We start from the raw sequence: 20,179 nt of genomic DNA on the forward strand, positions 1-20,179 counted from the left end.
AGGAGGAGAAGGTGGTGGTGGTGCTAATCGGTGAAAGAATAGAGGAGAAGAAAGAAAAGGATTTCGCGAAATGAAAGAGAGAAGATAGGAAGAGAAAATGGGCTCGGGCTTTGGGCCCCGGTGAGCAAAATATTTTGGACTTTTTCTTAAAATCTTGAAAACAAATACCCAAAACTGAAAATTATTTTTGAAATAAAACACAACTTTAGAAATTTGTAGAAACAAACACCGAGCATCTGAAAATATTCCAAAGATATTTCTGAGTTTGTGACGACGTGTAGTTTAATATTGACGTATTAAACTACGTTTTCGACACTTCACATAAATGTCGATTAATTAGTCATAATGTGTCGGTAATCGATATTAGAAATTTCGGGTCTTACAAAAACCAGCAGAAATTCAACAAAGGATGTATCCTAGTCGTACTAGGAAACAATCTACTAGGCTACAAGGTTTCTAATTCTCTACTCCTCGGCATCCAATTGGCAATGCCATTTTTGCAGACAAGGTATCTTAGGCTCATCATGTTTTCCTTACCAAACTTGATGAGATTACTGAGCCTATATCTTTTGAAGAAGCAAATTCATCTCCAATATGGTAACAAGCTATGGATGATGAGCTTAAGGCTCTACATGATAATCAAACATGGAGCATCGTTAATCTTCCAAAAGGGAATAAGGTTGTAGGTGCAAGGTGGATCTACAAAGTGAAGTTTCACTTAGATGGCACAATAAAGAGGTGTAAAAACACGTTTAGTTGCTTGGAATTTACTCAAATTTTTAGAGTGGATTATAAAGAAACCTTTACACTTGTGGCAAAGATGAATTATGTTCGAGTTCTTTTGTCAGTTGTAATTAATTTTGGTTGGTCAGTATTTCAGATGGTGTGAAGAACGCGTTCTTACATGGAGAAATGGAGGAAGAAGTCTACATGAAACGCCCACCTGGACATCCCCAAGCATCAAATCCTAAACTTGTTTACAAGTTTCATAAGGTCATATATGGCTTGAAACAGTGTCCCCGAGCGCAGTATTCCAAGCTCAGGCCATTCCTTTTTGCTTCAGGGATCAAGAGATGTGTTGGTGACTCTATGTTCGTTAGAACCAGTCAAGTTGGCAGGTTAGTTGTGTTGGTTTATGTAGATGATTTAATCTAATGAAGCCAATTTTGATGAGGGAACGAAGTGAGTTGCTAGACCCAAAGCAAGCATTTCTGGACCGTCGAATCTAGCATCTGTAAGACCAAGATACTCTCCAAAGAATCCAGGAAGTCTTGACAGAAAATAAGAGGAACCAACATCAGAAACCCTCCTATAGCTACTTCCGGCATAGCAAACACCGTCTTCTCCGTTGCCACTGGAAAGCTACCGTGTATTGAAATACCTGCCCCTGTCCGGCTGTCCCCATGGTCATTCCATTGAGAAATGAAACCTGGGGTGTAGCCTTTGTTGCCACTAAGTACATTAAGGTGTATGCAATTGAGCAATTGAGAAAGATTTGAAAGCAGCTCTCATATCGCCATTGTAGAGATGATGAGCAACAGATGCGACGTCGCCGCCAGCGGAGGAACAGTTCAGACAACCGCTAGAGCATAGGAACTGAGAGGGAGTTCAGTTTTCGTGGCCTGTTGAGTGTCAACGTCGTCACGGATCGATTACTCGTTCGTACCAGAATCTCTGGATCGTGGTAGTGAGGATCTGAGATCGAGGAAGCCATGTTATGATTAGTGAAAAATGGGAAATGCTCAATGAGCAATAAACTGTTTTGGCTAGTTTATAAAGACACACTGATGAAGTGATCGATGGGACACTGAATTCGTTGTAATACTTATTAGAGAATGCAATAGTGTTGCATGCTTGTTTATAATTAGTCTAATCACCATATGCATAAGGTGCCAATTAAGAACAATTTATAATTTTGTACGCAAAAAAAAAGACACGCTTTTACTTGTGATCAACATTTGGATTATTAGCTCTGCACTTAGGTGGTCATATCACCACCAAATATGAAGTTTACATGTGTGATGACTCATAAAAATGACTGACCATTGTTAATGTAATTATCAGAAAATGGAAAGCAAGCAATAATAATGCTCTTATGATGTAGTTATTAACTAGTTATTAATTGGTTAATAGAAACAAAGTACAGTATAAGCAGTACGTCAAGTTTTATGACCCAACACCAATCATCATTTTCCTTCCTTACCGTCGAAGTGCAGTGAGGGCCGGCCCTGAGTTGTTTCGGGCTTTAGGCGAAAAATGGAAATGGGGCTCCCCACCCATATCAATGTACCAAAAACAATTTCTCCCTTATATAGTTTTACTAGTAACATAACAATATATATATAGCAACACTAAGATCATTTTACCAATATACGGTACTAATTCAAGAACACATTTTTAAAGGATTTTTGTATATTACAAAACATAGTATTGTATTACAGTACTACTGATAAAAGGCTAAATTAAAAAAAATCAAAGAAAAATATACTATAGGTTTAAAAGGAAGAAGAACAAAATAGAAACTTAGAAAACCAAATTTGGTTTCGCTCAGACTAAATTAAGTTAATTTTGTCATCGATCTTCTTCTATTTTGTTTGTTTCTTATAGCTCATTTAGTTGATTCTTTTATGGATGCAAAATAATACCATACTTCGGTTTCGTTCTTTGGTATTAAGTATCATCCTACAATTCTGCAAATCTGAAGTAGAAGATGATGAACAAAAGTAGAAGATGCTGGTGATCACTTCCACATGTCATCAGCAGATGATATGACCACCAAAGTGCTCTTGGTGAGCAAATCCGAATCCTCAACAATTCCTATTTGGATGAAGCAATTAAAAGTGTGTTCTTAGTACAACATTTTATGCGCATCATGTGCAATTAGGGATTAGCCACCGTAGTTTGACTAAAAGCATAGATTGCCTCACACGGGCGGTCAACATATGTTTCTTTTTTCCTTTTTTTTTCTTCACATTGTTTCCTTATTTATTCTTATGATTTGGATCAGACACACAATTTAAAGCAAATTTTACACTTCATGTGACTCATATAACCATCTAATATTCCAAATTAGACATTACAATAGCAAGCACCCAAGAAAATCATCAAATTATGAACTTTCAAATATGTTTCTATATAATCTTACCATGACATATAGGTAAAAAAATAATTATGGAAAAACACAAATGTTTAACCAATGTACTTTGACAAAATTATCATTTGTATTAAACACAATTACATAAAGAAATTACCTTTAAGTGTTTTCTTAGAAAAAAAATTTCTACAAATTCGCAACTCGTGAAATGAAAACACGTGCATTACATGAATACGAGACTAGTGACAAATAACGGGGAGTTATATTTTTTTTCTTCCTAACAAAACTATAAAGTGAAATTAAATATATAAATTACCATACAATAAATAAAATAGAAGATTGGTATTAAGTTATTTCCTTTGGCGGGTATGGATGTGCATGGCTAATTGTAATGGAGGAGTGGGAGTTGTTACATGTAGGCATGTAACTCTAACTCAGGTAATTCGTGTAGCGGAATTGTTTCAGCGACGTGTTTTGTGATAGTGATAGATAATGTGGTGGGTGCAGAATGTAGTACATATGGGAGTTTAATTATGTACGTACGTAAGGTTTGACACAACACGTACCTTTCTTCATGGGAGGTCTGTCTCAGGGTGCTTCCTTTCTTTGATTTATTTCTTCCAGGATCGAGCGCTCTAGAACTCGATCACTTAGGTAGGTTCTGGTAGTTGCATGGCATGAGATAAACGATAGGTTATACCTGACAAACGAAGTTTGGAGGCTAGTAAGTTATTGGAAACAGCTGCGGGGTGGTGCATGGTGTTTCAGTAATCGAAATGATATGAGGCCTCTTGTCAGACTCAATTTCCGCCTGATTAAAAAATGATGGAAGGCCTATGGGCCAAATTTGGTGGGCAGGAGATCATGACACCCACCAAATTCGTCTGCGAGGCTATTGGTTCCATCCATTGTATTGTCTCACGTCGCTGCCAGTGTGTTCACCTCTTCATTGATAAGATCGTGAGGTTGTTCACTACTAATTTTTCATATTTCACAGTTTCACACCATCTTTAGGTTTAGCTTTGATTTTCGAAATTGTCACTAACAGCAGCTATAATTCAAATATGGGCCAACCTCGCTGTCATCAATTGAGGAAAAAGTATGGGCTGATTAAACTGAAATTGGGCTTAGCTGTAAATATATTTGAAAGCCCACAAATTCCATCAAAGTCTACCTGTAATTCCACTATGGGAAAAAGAGTTTACCACAATCCGGTGGGTATTTGTCTATTTGATGTTCGCCGATTGCAGCCGTTGGTGGCATGGATGTACTGGTTGAGAATTGGTTGGCTAAATTTGGAAGTGTCGACCAGAAACTTTGGGAGTTAAGGTGGTTTGAGGATATTGAAAGTTTGAGACTATCGGTTGTCTTGGCTCCCAAATGATACATTGATCTGCATAATATGACAAAATGAGAATTGAAGCTCTACTGCAACTAGCGAAAACAATTTTTTGATTCGTTTATGTAAGTAAACATGTCACGCTTCCTTGGCAACTTGGTCCGATGCAAATGGACGGCAATCTATACTTCTGGTCGGTGCTCCACTAATTTGCACACTAACATAATTTAACATTGGCAAACAAAAACCCATAATTGGATATTTCTACAAAAGCTGCAATAGTGGATTATAGTCGTGGGATGGTTCTGGTCGTTTGGATAATGAATTATAGTCTCCACCACACAAGGCTGTGCTAGGCTTCTAGCTACCACCACGATGGATGCCCAAAGATGCTTCTCTTCTGTTGATTAAATGCCTATTTTCCTTCTTTTTTTTCTTTTTCTTTGAGAACTAGTTAATAATTAACCTAAATTGATCGAGGAACTTAAAAGACAAGTATTGTGGTATATACAGCTAGTGAATCAGGTATAAAATTTAGACGAGACAGTACGTCAAATCATTTGTCAAATGCACGTTTTTAGACAAATACTATCTGTCATTCCATCAGACGAACCTACACCTTATTCTTAACGTCTTAATTTGACAGTTCATACACTTAGCAACTACTTATTATCCGTTTCATGTTTCTCTCATCCATATTCAGGAACATTTGTTCCGACCGACATATAGAAAAAGAAACCGCATTAGAGCTTTAGATGAGAAAATGCATGCTTAGCACTTGATTGCACTTGTTGTATTTATATTGATCGATCTACCCACAATTTGAGCAGCATCGACAGTTTATTTCGCTTGCTCCCAATTACGGAGTGGCATTTCTTTCTGTTAACATCACCCGACTTCCGCACAACATAGTCTATGCATGTGCAAGAACTTTTAGGGCGTGAAGTGAAAGTGTTCTTGGTTTTATTCTCAATCACGTTCCAAAACTCCACTGAGGAATACTACTGCTTTGGACGTTTTCTTTTGTTTTGTACCAAGAGACTTTTCTCGTGAGGTGTATATCCTACGCTCGTGAAAATTTGGAGTCTCTTTCTAGGGCATCTTGCCATCTTCTGCTGGAAAATATAGTACTCTAACTATTCTTGTAGTTATATCAGTTTGCAAACCCAGTTACATTATTCTGTTGCCTAGTATGCTAGAAGCCAAAGTTACATGTTCCATCAAGAACTCTACCTCTTTCACGGGTTGTCAGCAGGGATGTTTCCTTTTTACTGTCCCTTTACGTTTCGGACATGATTGATCGTCCAAAACAGATGCTGCATGTGCGTAGTGAATTGATCGATTGATCCAAACTTGCCTTCCCTAATTAAAAAAAGTCAGAATTAATGTTTAATTTTGACACTGGCAAATTATAATAGTCGCATTCTTTTCAAGCATCTCGTCTCTAATTATGCTTATACGTACGCACATTACCAGAACCGATCATCTATATAACTATATTCTTTTGGCACATTGGGTATTTGGGTTTCATTACTTTCATAACTAATGAGAGCATCTTTTTACTCGATCCCCCAGTCATGCCTCAAGCCCTCAATAGCTCACTTAATTAACTCGTCGTGACTCCATACTTAGTTAATCATCGATATCACTGACATTGCAAACTTCTCTGCATATCAGAATATGAGGGGTTCAAGAATTCGAAATGCTATACCATAGTTTTCTTACATGTTAGAAAAATAGGTTCTGGGTCGGATTGTTCTTCGGCTGCCAAACGACAAAAAAGACATGCATAATTCAACTATGTTTAATCAGAAGAGATCTAAAAGGCGGACTCATTATTAGTATATATATCTGCTAATTATAGTACCGCAACAAGCCATTAGGGTTAAGGTGCATGAGGGCCACCAGTAGGTTTTGATCGACCCGTGATGTCGGTCGTCGTCGGCAAGGCAATTCTTAGATTTGAAGAGTTCACGAGTTTGAATGGGATGTGATACGAGTCTGAACATGATTGTAGGAAACTTCAAGAAGTGATCGAAGACTCTGGGAACCGATCAACCACTTCCCAACGGCAATAGTCCAAAACTTCACAGAGGCAAAGATCCCTATTTTACCGCCCCCATAGTAGTCACTAGTCAGTAGCCACAGACTCACAGGCTCTCATCAGTCTCATGAATTTTTGGTGAGTCACTCTAGGAGTCATGTGTGAGATATTTTACTTAGCTACGATCTTTATTTTTCCATGCATTCAAAATGTTAGTTTGATACGAAAAAACAAGAATATTACAAGTTTACAAATGGATAATTTCTACAACGACCCTCTTCCAAGTTCCAATTGTCGGAAGAGAGAACCAATGGACTAACATTGTGAAATTTCTTCCTTAATACACTAAATATGTATTTTAGTATGATTTTTCAATCATGATAGCTAAACTATATGGTTTTAATAGTGGAAAGGACGGCTGAGTTCTCAAATTAACATGGCTGATCACATCGATCACTAATGGAGTTTAAAATTTAGACTCTAGCAAGTAGCAAGTATTAGTATTTTTGTACAAGACAGAGAAACTAGCTAGGGACTTTGGGAATCAGGCCATCTCCAATTCAAGGATGTTAGGAGCTAAATTGCTAAATTTTAGCACTAACCATCTCCAACCCACATTGTTAGGTGTTAAATTTTAACATTGAGGTACTAAAGTGCTATGTTAGGTGTTAAATTTAGCACTTAACATAACACTTTAGCACTTTGAGTTAAGATTAAAATATATTGTAAGGGTCTACCTCTTTAAACCTTCTACTAATTTAATTTAAGATGAACTATTTCTAATTTTGTATTTTAAGAAGCATTTGACGAAGACAATAAATTTGCATGTAGATGGAGATGGAAAGACCTTGTGTATCATTGGTAGAGTTGATACTTTATAATTATTTAAATAAGAAGAGCTAGCTTCCCTCCCAATTTATATGAGAAGAGTTTATAGCTTAGGTCAAACTTTAAATTCTAACAGCTAGTAGTAATTACTATAGAATAAAAGCTTGTTGTAGAGTTTATACCATAATATAATGATTAAATGAGAACAATAACACTTAAATGTATATAACATATTCAAAACCTTAAAATATAATAATGTACTATAATTTAGCACTAACGGGTATGTTGGAGACATAATATGAGCAAAACCCTAGTAGCCGCTCCCCTTGTTAGGGTTTCAAAAACCCTAGCTATATTTAATATATTCCTTCTATTTTGCTATCTCACAAGTATCTCATCCTTGCCCATCACCATCTATAACTTTCCATTGTTCACCATGTCGAGCCTTGAAGAGGTCACCATTAGTTTTGCTTAATCCATGACACTTGCTAGTGGTGACGTCATTGATGTGTCTTTCATGGATCCATCAGAGGATCCTCCTCTCGAAAGCAATACCTTTCTCTTGGCCAAAACCCTCACTGCTGAGCCGGTAGAGATCAAGGATATGCAAAGCAAGTTTCGTCGGATCTGGAAGGTTCGTCGCGGTTTTAGGGTTCAAGAACGTGGCCCTTCGCTTTACATTTTCAAGTTTGATCTTGCAAAAGATCGAAACATTGTTTATTGGGGAGGTCTGTGGTACTATCAAAATACTCCCATGCTTGTTGAAGAATATGATGGACTAAGATCTCCAACGTCCATACCAATGAACAAGTTGTATTTTTTGGGTTCGGTTGCAAGGTATTCCACTGGCACTGGAGAAGGAGAAGCACATCAAAAACATTGCTTCTATGGCCGGATCCTTTGTGCGGCTGGATGATGACATCTTGACCTATCAGCAGAAGGTTAGAGTTAGGGTTTCTCGAGGCCTTAACAAACCTTTTTTCAAGAAGAATATGCTAAGGATTACTGCTGGGGTGATTGTGGAGATAGATTTTGAGTTTGAATACCTTCATGGTGTTTGTCAACATTGTGATCTTATATTTCATGAGGGAGGTCACTGCTTCAAGCTAGGGCAACTCTGCCCTAACCCTAGTGTTGGATCTTCTACCGCGGCGTCCTCAAAGTTTTTGCCTTCTTTGCCGAAGTTGCCTCAAATCAGTATGCCTATTGGGACGTTCAAGTTCAAGGGAGTGGGGATCAGCCTTTGCCTTCAGTTGCTCGAAATCTTTTTGATCCTAAGCCGGCTTTGAAGAAACCAACAATTCGGCACAGAGAGAAAGGTGAGTCCTCCCACGCTATTGTGATTGCTGAGCCCCAGATTGAATCTCCTCTGATCTCCTTGAAAAGGGCTAGACCGGTTAACTCCTCGGCTTCTCCAAAGAAGCCAAAACTGTTGTTATTATAGGACAAAGCTCACGGTTCTTCAAAAAGGGTGAAGACGCCATAGGTGAAGCTCACAGCTAAGGCTTTTAGTTTAAGGGAGGGTAGTAGTGGTGCTTTGGTTTCTTGGCAGGCTAGTGAGTCTAATGATGAAACAAAGAAATGGAAAGGTAGACCCTATGGCTCCAAGAACCAACCAAAGGAGAAGAAGCTGGAGATTGTAGTCGGAAAAGGTCCAAACATCCAAGCTGAAGGTCATGATCCGGGCCCTAGTGTGAAGAGTAAGGAGAAGATTTAGAGTAGTATGTTGCCTATTGCTATGCTTGTATCAGTCATAAAATAGGCTAACTTTTTTCTTTTTCAATTTTGAGCTTATTACCAAAGAGTAGTTCTTTACCGTATATAACTTTGAGTTTTGATTCATAACTTCTTGTCTGATGCTTTGTACACAACATATGAGTATATATTGGCTATTCCGGCCTCAGGAAAATTTCTATAAAACTTAGTGGTTTGCCATTAAAAAAAGATATATTAGAGACGATTGATGTCACATAAATAAATAGTGCAGAATTTAAGATGTTAAAAGTTAAAATTTAGCACTTTGGATTGGAGATTGTCTTAATGTCGTTCGAGTTAAAGGACCACTAACCTTAGAATAAAAGAGACTCGATCACATTATGTAAACACTATAGGACAAGCTTTGTGTTTATTACAGCAACTCAATCCTGCAGTCATTATCATTATCAATATGGAATTTCAGTGGAATTTGAATCCTCATTTGCCTCTAGAACTATAGAAGAGGCAAAGTTTTGTCAATACTGGATATGAGAAATCAATTAGGGTGGATGATTCATATATATTCTCGCGATTACGTACAGTTCAACTGTACATATTCACCTCAAATGTCGACTTTCTGAACTTTACATATCCCCTCGATCATGCACCCTCCAAGCAAAGCTTGTATCAGTCCCTAAGCATCTAACTCCAAATTGGGAAGAGACGTGCAAGCAAGATCTGGATAGAAAACTATCGATTTGGATGAGAGGAAGGATTGCTTCATTGCGATACCAACATGCAATTAACTCAAGCTCATTGCTTTGTGAGTCTTGGTTTATGGTTAAGATGAAAACCTATAGGATCCTTGAAATAGGTGAAAAGTTGCATCCCATATACAGTAGTACTTATAATTTGGTCGTTTTGTATGTGATCGTCAATTATCACTTCGCATTCAATTACTTTTGGTTGTTCGTCACATTGTTATGTAACAAATTCACAGATTGCTATTAGAACACGATCAAGAAAAATATTAAAAGACAGTATATGAAAGATTGAATTGCTCGTGATCAGCAAATCAATTTTTCAAAGAAAATGAAAATAGAGTTTTGATGTAAAAAGAGACTGATATAACCGTAGCTCTTTGGTAGGTTATTCGTGTCATTCTGGCATGTTCGAGTTAAGTATGCATAACAAGTAGAAAACAGAACAGACATTTTTTTTTCTGATAAAATTAAACACTTAAAAAGCAACTGAATTGTCATTTGTTTAATTCCTTCTGAGAACGACAACCACCCCAATATCATATTTATCATGTTATAGCTGAAGTGTTAAAACTATTCCCAGCTAAACTTTCCCTCCTATATATATACCCTCTTGTTCTCTGCAACACCATAAACAAACTCCAAGCTCTCTTTCCACAATGGGATTCTTGAGAAGAAATCCCATGAAAAATCAAGTAAAAACTTCACATTATCTTTCTCTCGTGTTCCTTCTCTTGCATTTTCTCACCAACCAAATGCTAATGCCAGCCTCTTTTTTCCACTCTTTTTCAGGTGATGAAATCAATGTTACTAGTTGTTGCTGTGGCCTTAATACTAAAAGTGGGAGAGAGCAGAGAAGCAGTCAAGGCCAAGCCTAAGAAGGCCCCTAAAAGATTTGAGTCCTTTGAGTACTCTGCTATGAGTTGCAGAGCTCACAGTGCTTCACTGACTGAGTTTGGAGGAGTTGGAGATGGAAAGACATCAAACACAAAGGCTTTTCAGACAGCAATCAGTAAGCTGAGCCAGTATGCAACAGATGGAGGTGCTCAGCTTTTTGTTCCGGCAGGGAAATGGTTGACAGGAAGTTTCAGCCTCACCAGCCATTTCACTCTTTATCTTCACAAGGATGCTGTTCTTCTTGCTTCTCAGGTCTCTCCTTTTTTCTTAATTATTGATCCCCAAACATGCATGTAATTCCATTTCTGCTGTTTAATTATTATTTTTCAGTTTTCTGTCATAAAGAGGTTATGTGTGTCAGTAGGATCAAGGTGTGTGAGAATTAAATTTATCATCATCAAAATCAGTAATAAATCTTTAGATTGGAAATGATGTGACAGCATGTTAATGTTCACATTATAGTCTGATACTTTTATTGTATATATATTCTGAAATAATTACTATGGAATTAAAGTGGAATTTGGTAAATTTTTTACCCAGAAACCAAGAACCTGAGACTGTTTTGGTTTGTTATGATATGTTTGATATACTTTCTTATGTTAAGTATGTATGTGCTTTTCTTGGTCTTATTGACACAATTATCAACTGGGTTACAGGACTTGAATGAGTGGCCTGTTCTTAAAGCCCTTCCATCTTATGGTAGAGGAAGAGATGCAGCAGCTGGAAGGTACTCCAGTCTCGTATTTGGAACAAATCTCACTGATGTTGTTATTACAGGTATCTACTTAGCTTCCTATAATCAGCTTACTTGTAAATTGTAATTTGTGTAGTAATTTTAGCTGAACTAGAATTTAGCTATTTTACTACCAACTCCAAACAGCTTGTTATGTAACTTGAATATAATGGAGTGATTACATAGTGTTATGTTCTCAATTTCAGGAGAAAATGGTACGATTGATGGTCAAGGTGAGTTCTGGTGGCAACAGTTCCACAAGAAGAAGCTAAAATACACCCGCCCTTACCTGATTGAGATCATGTTCTCAAGCGATATCCAGATTTCAAATCTCACTCTCCTAAATTCTCCATCATGGAATGTCCATCCTGTGTATAGCAGGTAATTTACATCTTTGCGTACATTAGAAACGTGACGCAGCAATAATATTATTCGTACCACATTTACTAATCATCGTCGCAATTCTGATGTTTCAGTAACATAATTGTGCAAGGGATTACTATCATTGCTCCAATTTCATCTCCAAACACTGATGGGATCAATCCAGGTTTGACATAGATCTGTATGTAGTTGTGTCGAGACTTTAAGCAAGAACCTCAATTGGTCAAAGTTGGGACGATGGAAACCTGCTTAACAATGTGTGTTTTGTCTGCAGATTCTTGCACAAATACTAAAATTGAAGACTGTTACATAGTCTCTGGGGATGACTGTGTAGCTGTTAAGAGTGGCTGGGATGAGTATGGCATATCATTTGGAATGCCAACAAAACAACTAGTGATCAGAAGGCTCACTTGCATCTCACCATATAGTGCAACCATTGCATTAGGCAGTGAAATGTCTGGCGGTATCCAAGACGTCAGAGCCGAGGACATCGTGGCCATCAATACCGAATCAGCCATCAGGATCAAGACAGCTGTTGGGAGAGGAGCATATGTCAAAGACATATATGTAAGGAGAATGACACTGCATACAATGAAATGGGTGTTTTTGATGACCGGTAGCTATGGCTCACATGCTGACGGCAACTATGACAAGAATGCGTTTCCTCAGATCACTGGGATTAACTACAGGGATGTGGTAGCTGAAAATGTAACCATAGCTGCAAGGTTGGAGGGCATCACCGATCATCCATTTACCGGGATTTGCATGTCCAATGTGACCATTGGATTGGCACAGAAGGCAAAGAAGCAGCCATGGACATGTACTGATATTCAGGGGATCACAAGTGGTGTGACGCCAACGCCCTGTGGTCTGCTGCCTGATCAAGAATCTGATAAACCTGCTGGTTGTGATTTTCCTACAGATGATCTACCGATCGACTTGGTAGAGATTAAAAAGTGTACTTATAGGAGTAATGTGTAACATTCCTTGAAATCATGTACCATGATAGCCATGGTGTTCTTACTGCTTAATGGCAAAGCTAGTTTGTCGCACCAAAAAGCAAATGACATATCTGAGGACAAGTTTAATCCTTTATGTAGAACTATTATTGTTAATCTTAGCGAGAATTTAGTAGAAATCTAAAGCAACCAGGTTCCTAATATCAAATAGACTGAAACAACACCCTGCCAAGTGATTGAAACTAAATTTCATAGAACACACTGAAGCAATGTACATATTAGCGAGATCAGCTCCACCTCTTCCTCTCTGCTCAAATCCTGAGAGTGATTTCCTCTATCATATCAACACTAATTGTGTGATTGATTGTTATTGATTCTTTGACTTGATTCTATGTAATTACTGTTGTTTATATCCTTCTATAATAGGTTTCAATCACAGCTATATATAACTTGTATATTGTAAACAGTTTCACAAGAAAATATATTTCTACATGGTATCAGCCTAAAAGTTCCTTACATGTCCTTCTTTGTCCTCATGGCTTCCTCTTCCTCCAATTCCATCGTCCCCAACACCTCCCAATTTCCCAAACTCACAAAAACCAATTACCTCATCTGGCTTCAACCAATTGAATCATATCTCAATGGCACTGATCTTTCGGGCTATATAGACGGCTCCATTCCCGCTCCTTCTCCCACCATCGATGTCGCTGCTTCAGGTGACACAGCTGCGACCACTGCCCCCAATCCCAAACACAAAGCATGGTTCCTTGTTGATTAGTCCATTAGGAGTCTTCTCACGGCCTCTCTTTCCGAACCTGTCGCTCAACTTGTTGTTGGGATCAAAACTTCCAAAGGCATTTGGGATTGTCTTGCTTGCCATTTTTCTCAAGCCTCTCTTGCTAGTGCCAGCAGCCTCAAGCTCCAGTTATTTGACCTCCAAAAGGGTACCCAATCCATTGATGATTACCTGCAACATGCCAAATCCATTGCCGATTCCCTTGCTTCCATCAATCAACCAGTCTCCGATGGTGACTTAGTCATTGCTACCCTTCATGGTCTTGGATCTGATTATATGATGCTCATGACTGCCCTCACCCAACACCCACCCCTTCCGTCCTTCACTGAACTTCGAGCTCGGATCTTGGCCTTTGACGCGCAGAACAACACGATGTCTTCCACCCCGACAGCCACTGCTCTGTTTCATCATGGAGGCGGCTCTAATTCCGGCCAAATCACCCATGGCAGCGGCTCTAATCCCGGGCAATCTGGCCGTCGTCAGGGTCAAGGAGGGAATGGTCGGACCAATGGCAAAAATCGGAAGAACTCTGGGCACTACAACTCTCGGCATAATGGTTTTTCTTAGCAACCTCAATCCTTTCAGCCTTATATGGGCTTGTCTACTCCAGCATGGGCCCAACAACAACACCAATTCCGGCCTATTTATCAACCCGGTATCCTTGGGCCCGCTCCTGTTCAGCAACAATGGTGTCCTACATGTATGTCCTCCCTTCATGGGCCTACGCAATGTCCACATCATTTTTCTGGTCCCAATACGATCTGTCCCTTTGCTGGTGCTCATTTTGCTCAACTTAGCGATCCCTTTTGGTACCCAGACACTGGAGCAACTCACCACATGACATCACTACCGGTGAACAATCCACAAGCTTATGGGGGCCCACACAATGTTTTTATGGGTAACGGTGACTCTATGCCCGTTTCCCATACCAGTAACCTTCCTCTTTCTATAGGAGATTCTCAATTCTCTCTTCGTAATGTCTTTCAAATTCCAAATATTCGTAAAAATCTTCTTTCTGTTGCTCTTTTCACACAAGATAATCTTGTCTTTTTCCTCTTTGCACCTGATTTTTATCAGATTTATTGCTTACGCTCCGGTCGCCTCTTGTTTCATGGCCCATGTAAAGATGGTCTTTATCCTCTTCCGCTCTCGTCCTCATCTTCTCCCGCTCCTCAAGCTCTTGCCACCTTGTCGTCGTCATTATGGCACAATCGTCTTGGTCACCCATCATCTCCGGTTTTGAGTCGTCTTGGGTCTTCTCTTGGTTCTCAATCTTCTTTTACTTCCTTTTGTAATGAATGTGCGCTTAGTAAGTCACATCAATTGCCATTTCCTTCCAATAAAGAATTTGCCTCATCTCCATTTCAAATCATCCACAGTGATGTTTGGATGGCTCATGTTCCTTCAATAAGTAGATTCAAATATTATGTCATTTTTACTAATGAGTATTCTCGTTATACTTGGCTTTATCCAATACGTCGCAAAAATGAAGTACTCACGCATTTCCAAACTCCTGTAGCTTTGATTAAAAATATTTTTCAGGGCTCGGTCAAAATCCTTCAAAGTGACAATGGGACGGAATACGTTAATAAAGCTTTTTTCTCATTTCTGTTGTACTATGGGTATCCAACAACGGTTCTCTTGCCCCCACACTCCCCAACAAAATGGCCTTGCTGAGCGCAAACATCGTCACATTGCTTCTGTAATTCGTACTCTTCTAGTTACTTCTAATGCTCCCCAACCTCTTTGGGTTGAGGCAGCTATAACCGCTGTCTACTTAATCAATCTGCTCCCTACACCAACTCTAGATTGGGACACACTGTACTTCCGTCTTTATCAACGTCCTCCCTCATATTCGTCTCTTCGTGTCTTCGGTTGTGCCTGTTTTCCACATCTTGGTGCTTATATCTCCAATAAATTGTCAAGTCCTAGTATTGAGTGTGTCTTCGTTGGGTATATCCCCCAACATAAAGGTTATCGTTGCCTTGATCCTTCCTCTGGTCGTGTCTATGTCTCTCGTCATGTTGTCTTTAACGAAAGTCGTTTTCCTTATAAATTCTTGCAGGTACCACTTCAAGGCCCACTTGAATTTATTCACATCACTACCACTATACCTACGGCCCAATACCAAAACCCACAAATCTCACAGCCTACATCAGAAACCACATCTCCCTCTCTCCCACATCCGCCAGAACCTTCTCCCCCGACGACTACCACCAACTCCAGTCCTCTCCCTCCTCCGCCACCCCCACCACCTCGTCCCCCTATCCTTCACTTTTACAGCCGCCGCCCACCACAACCACCACCGCACATCCCCAATTCGGACGTCCAGTCCGATCTCAGTCTCGTGCCGGCTTCTGCCGCACCCACGCAGGCCCCTGCCTCCCCCGCCGCGCAGGCCCATGCCTCTCCCCCAGCGCCGGCCCCTGCTGCTCCAGCGCCGGCCCCTGCCGACCTTCCTCCCTTTATGAATACCCGGTTGCGCAATGGGATCACGAAAACGAGACAACGATCCGATGACACAATCAGGTATCCAATTCCACATGGACTTCTTACTGTTATGAGTGATATGGAGCCAACTTGTTATTCTCAGGCCTCAAAGTCTAGGGAATGGCGTTCAGCGATGGTTGAAGAGGTCAAGCTCTCCTAAAAAATCAGACTTGGTCTCTTGTTACCCCATCAGCCTCCCAGAAACCGGTTGGCTGTAAGTGGGTTTTCCGCATCAAACATAATTCGGATGGCTCCGTGGATCGTTACAAAGCTCGTCTTGTAGCTAAAGGGTTCCATCAACGACAGGGCATTGATTATGATGAGACCTTCAGTCCTGTCATCAAGCCGGCCACCATCAAAACCGTTCTTGCTATTGCTGTATCCTGTGGCTGGTCCCTTCGTCAGCTCGATGTCAAAAACGCCTTTCTCCATGGGTTCTTAACTGAAGAGGTTTACATGACTCAGCCTCCTGGTTTTGTTGATCAAGATCACCCACATTATGTCTGCAATCTCCACAAGTCTCTCTACGGTTTGAAGCAAGCCCCTCGGGCGTGGTTTAATCGCATTAGTTCTTTTCTTGTGACAGCTGGATTCTATCAATGTAAGGCAGATCACTCTCTTTTTGTTTTTCGGTATGGGGCTCACATCATCTACTTACTTCTCTATGTGGACGATATTGTGCTAACTGGAAGTGATGCTAAGATTGTTGACAGTTTTATTAGTGCTCTTAGTCGTGGTTTTGATATTAAGGATTTGGGTCCACTCCATTATTTTTTAGGGTTACAAGTCTCTTCCTTTGGTCATGTTCTTCACGTTGATCAATTGAAGTATGACCATGATCTCTTACAGAAACATGACCTCCTTCATTGTCAACCTGTCAACACTCCAATGACCGCCAAGCCTCTGCTCTCTGCCACTGAAGGAGACCTCCTCCCAAATCCTACCGTATACCGTGAGCTTGTTGGTTCCATCCAGTATTTCACCATCACTCGTCCCGACATCTCTTATGCGGTAAATTATGTTGCCCAATTCATGAGTAACCCTCGTACTATGCATCTCATAGCTGCCAAGCAGATTCTGAGATATGTCAAAGGCACCATTGACCATGGTCTTTCATTTCGGCCACAACACTGCCATGTGTCTCTCTCTGCCTATTCTGATGCTGATTGGGCCGGCTGTCCAGACTCTCGCCGATCCACCACAGGCTATCTTGTCTACTTTGGCACCAATCTCATTTCATGGTGCTCCAAACGTCAGCCTACAGTGGCTCGCTCAAGTGCCGAAGCAGAATACCGAGCCCTTGCTCATGCTTATGCTGAAACATCATGGTTAGGCTACTTGCTTTATGAACTTGGTATATGTATTCAATCTCCAGTCTTGCTGCATTGTGACAACCTAAGTGCCACCTATATGGCTTCTAATCCTGTGTTTCATGCCCGCACTAAACACATTGAGCTCGATTATCATTTTGTACGTGAGAAAGTGGCACTTGGTAGCCATCGTGTTTGTTTCATTCCTTCTATTGATCAGCCAGCCGATCTCCTCACCAAACCCCTTCACAAACCGCGCCATCATCTTCTATGTCTCAAATTTGTCCAGCCAAGGCCGTCTAGTTTGCGGGGGGTATTAGCGAGATCAGCTCCACCTCTTCCTCTCTGCTCAAATCATGAGTGATTTCCTCTATCATATCAACACTAATTGTGTGATTGATTGTTATTGATTATTTGACTTGATTCTATGTAATTACTGCTATTTATATCCTTCTATAATAGGTTTCAATCACAGCTATATATAGCTTGTATATTGTAAACAGTTTCACAAGGAAATATATTTCTACAGTACATTTTGTAGGACTTTGAGAAGCTTTTATTAGATTTCTAAGCTAGGAAGCAAAGCAGAAAGTTTCTCTTGAAAGGAATTTGAAAGGAATTTGAAAGAAAGAAGAAATATACAGAGTTTTTCAAGACAAAGAACCTGAAGTGATGAAGTTGCAGCATATCAACCCGACTGTTCATAGTTTCAGAATTGACATGTAAGTTACAAATAGTCAACTACTAAGAAGTTGGAGAGGGCCTTCATCAGCATCTAAACAGCCTCATACCGGAACCTGAAAGGTGCATTAGCAAAATGAACCACTGATGCTTGTCCGGCTGTGACGTCGGAGTTTGCTCTTCTTCATCATCTTTACTTGACAGCAATATTGGTTCTTGACATATCAAAACACTAGAGTTTCGTTCCATGAAATCAAGAGTTGTGAGGAAATCCAAATACTATAGCTTGGGAAGTGATAGCAAGCAACCATCGTCATTCAAAATGTTGGTAAAGCGTCATCGAGACAAAGCGTCCCAGGGCTACTGCAATCACCAAGATTCAGATATTCAAGCCTAATGAGATTTTAAATTGACTCATCTAGTTCTCTGATGTCACTGCCCCGTAGAACAAGAGACCTCAAGGAGTCCATCTTAATTGGAATTTTCGGAAATGTAGCAAGACTTGAGTAGTTTGTCGCAAAAAAATGTTCGATGGATTGGTGCTCTGGTCAGAGAGCTAGTTTGAGGAAGTAATTGAATTTTTCCGGGTGATGCAGGCTGCATGGAATAAATAGACAAGGCAACCAAAATCAATTTAAATGGGCAAGTCATAAACCAAAATAATGATGAGAAAATTAGAGATAAACCCATTTTTCAACCCTCCCCTTCAATCTAGACCCACACTCAAAACTTTTTTCAATATAAACCCAAATTAATTATTTTTACCTTATTCATAGGTTTTATTTCAATTAATTTGTTTTTACATTTTAGATGGTTTCACGATTCTACCCTTTTGGTTGTAAATATGAAACATCTCCTTCTATTTTAGTTAACATATAGTTATCTCTATCATAAATAAAATTTACTATTTAATTTGGAAATATTTGAGATAATTTTTCGGGTCAACATAAATAAATTTTGCAGTTTTATGTTAAGAGGAATTTTAGGATTGCATAATGTAACCAAACTAATAAATTCAGAATTACATTCTCAATTCCCCCCCCCTTGATTAAGACGATTTAATTTTGAATTTTGCCATTATAGGCTTTAATTTTGGCCATTAGTTTCTGTTCCTTACTTCTATTTAGTCGTTTGTCAATTATATTATGTCACCACTAACTTTCATTATTTTCCTTATGATCATACGTTTTCTCTTTTCTCTCCTAGACATGTTATTTTGTTCCTATCTTCAATAGGTGCAACATCGGCCCTCCCACTTCCCGTACTCATTAGGAGGTTGTAATGCTATTACCTACCAAGCAGGTTGTAATGCTCATTAGGATAGAATATTTTGCCTCAACCTCCAATGATAATTGCATTACCTACTAAATTACCCATACCTCATACACAAACAACTAACCATCTATATACCTTGACAACATAAAAAACAACACATGTTGTACATTAATTTCGAATCTGCTCAATAGGTGCCACATTCATCCTCCCACCTATTCAACAGATCGGAAGTGTATATACCTTGTACACCAAAACATACCTATTTGGTAGAATCACAAAAACAAAAACATCCTACACATTCAACAAACAAGGAAAACTAATCAAAACAATAAAAATGCATACCTCTTCACAATGTTGTCAACTGAAAAATATGAAATGCCCTCTTATCCCGACTGCAGACGTTCTCCAGCTCTAGTACGGATAACAACACACAACTTTGCTGGGATCTACGTAGCATTTGAATAAGCTTTGGTTAATAAGATTTCAAGAATGTAGATGTAGACAACCCATAAACAAAAATATACCTATGTCGCAGGGAAACAAAACCAATTACCTGTCCTTGATCCTCAAATGGATACCCAGACAAACATACGCCACCCACCATCCTCTGATCCTGCGATCCATTTATATCCAGAGCATCGACAACAAAATCGCTAGATTGAAGTCAGAATGATGATTCTTTTCATTGTGAAGATTTCAAAATTAATTACCTTTACTAGTGAGGCTTCCATCTCGCGATTCGAGTTTAATGGCGACATATTGAGATTGATTACCTCTTACCCAGAGTTATTGAGGTGGATTGGAAGCTTCAATCAAAGAAGCTATGATCAAGGGCAGAATAATGGTTGGCACAGTCTTGTTAAACCCATTTCACGGAAGTCGACTTTAGCAACCAG

The 20,179-nt window shown here is 39.5% G+C and overlaps 1 protein-coding gene and 1 pseudogene across 1 annotated transcript; one reads left to right on the forward strand and one right to left on the reverse strand.

Annotated features, from left to right (window-relative positions):
• Positions 1-1,146: 1,146 nt before the first annotated feature.
• Positions 1,147-1,714, reverse strand: LOC126803980 (3-hydroxyisobutyryl-CoA hydrolase 1-like; annotated as a pseudogene).
• An 8,688-nt stretch (positions 1,715-10,402) lies between these two features.
• On the forward strand, positions 10,403-12,899 carry LOC126803942 (probable polygalacturonase). Its single transcript, XM_050531680.1, has 6 exons — positions 10,403-10,456; positions 10,554-10,910; positions 11,315-11,435; positions 11,598-11,772; positions 11,868-11,938; positions 12,047-12,899. Exons 1-6 carry the CDS (start codon positions 10,421-10,423, stop codon positions 12,751-12,753), a joined length of 1,467 nt encoding a protein of 488 aa, XP_050387637.1. The 5' UTR covers positions 10,403-10,420; the 3' UTR covers positions 12,754-12,899.
• Positions 12,900-20,179: the final 7,280 nt, after the last annotated feature.

This window comes from Argentina anserina, chromosome 7, assembly GCF_933775445.1.
Source record: "Argentina anserina chromosome 7, drPotAnse1.1, whole genome shotgun sequence".
Classification (NCBI taxonomy): domain Eukaryota; kingdom Viridiplantae; phylum Streptophyta; class Magnoliopsida; order Rosales; family Rosaceae; genus Argentina; species Argentina anserina.

Coding starts and splice junctions, on each gene's coding strand:
- LOC126803942 (XM_050531680.1), top strand. CDS start 10,421: ATGGGATTCTTGAGAAGAAATCCCATGAAAAATCAA. Junction 10,457..10,553: donor GAAATCCCATGAAAAATCAA/GTAAAAACTTCA, acceptor ACTCTTTTTCAG/GTGATGAAATCAATGTTACT. Junction 11,436..11,597: donor CACTGATGTTGTTATTACAG/GTATCTACTTAG, acceptor TCTCAATTTCAG/GAGAAAATGGTACGATTGAT.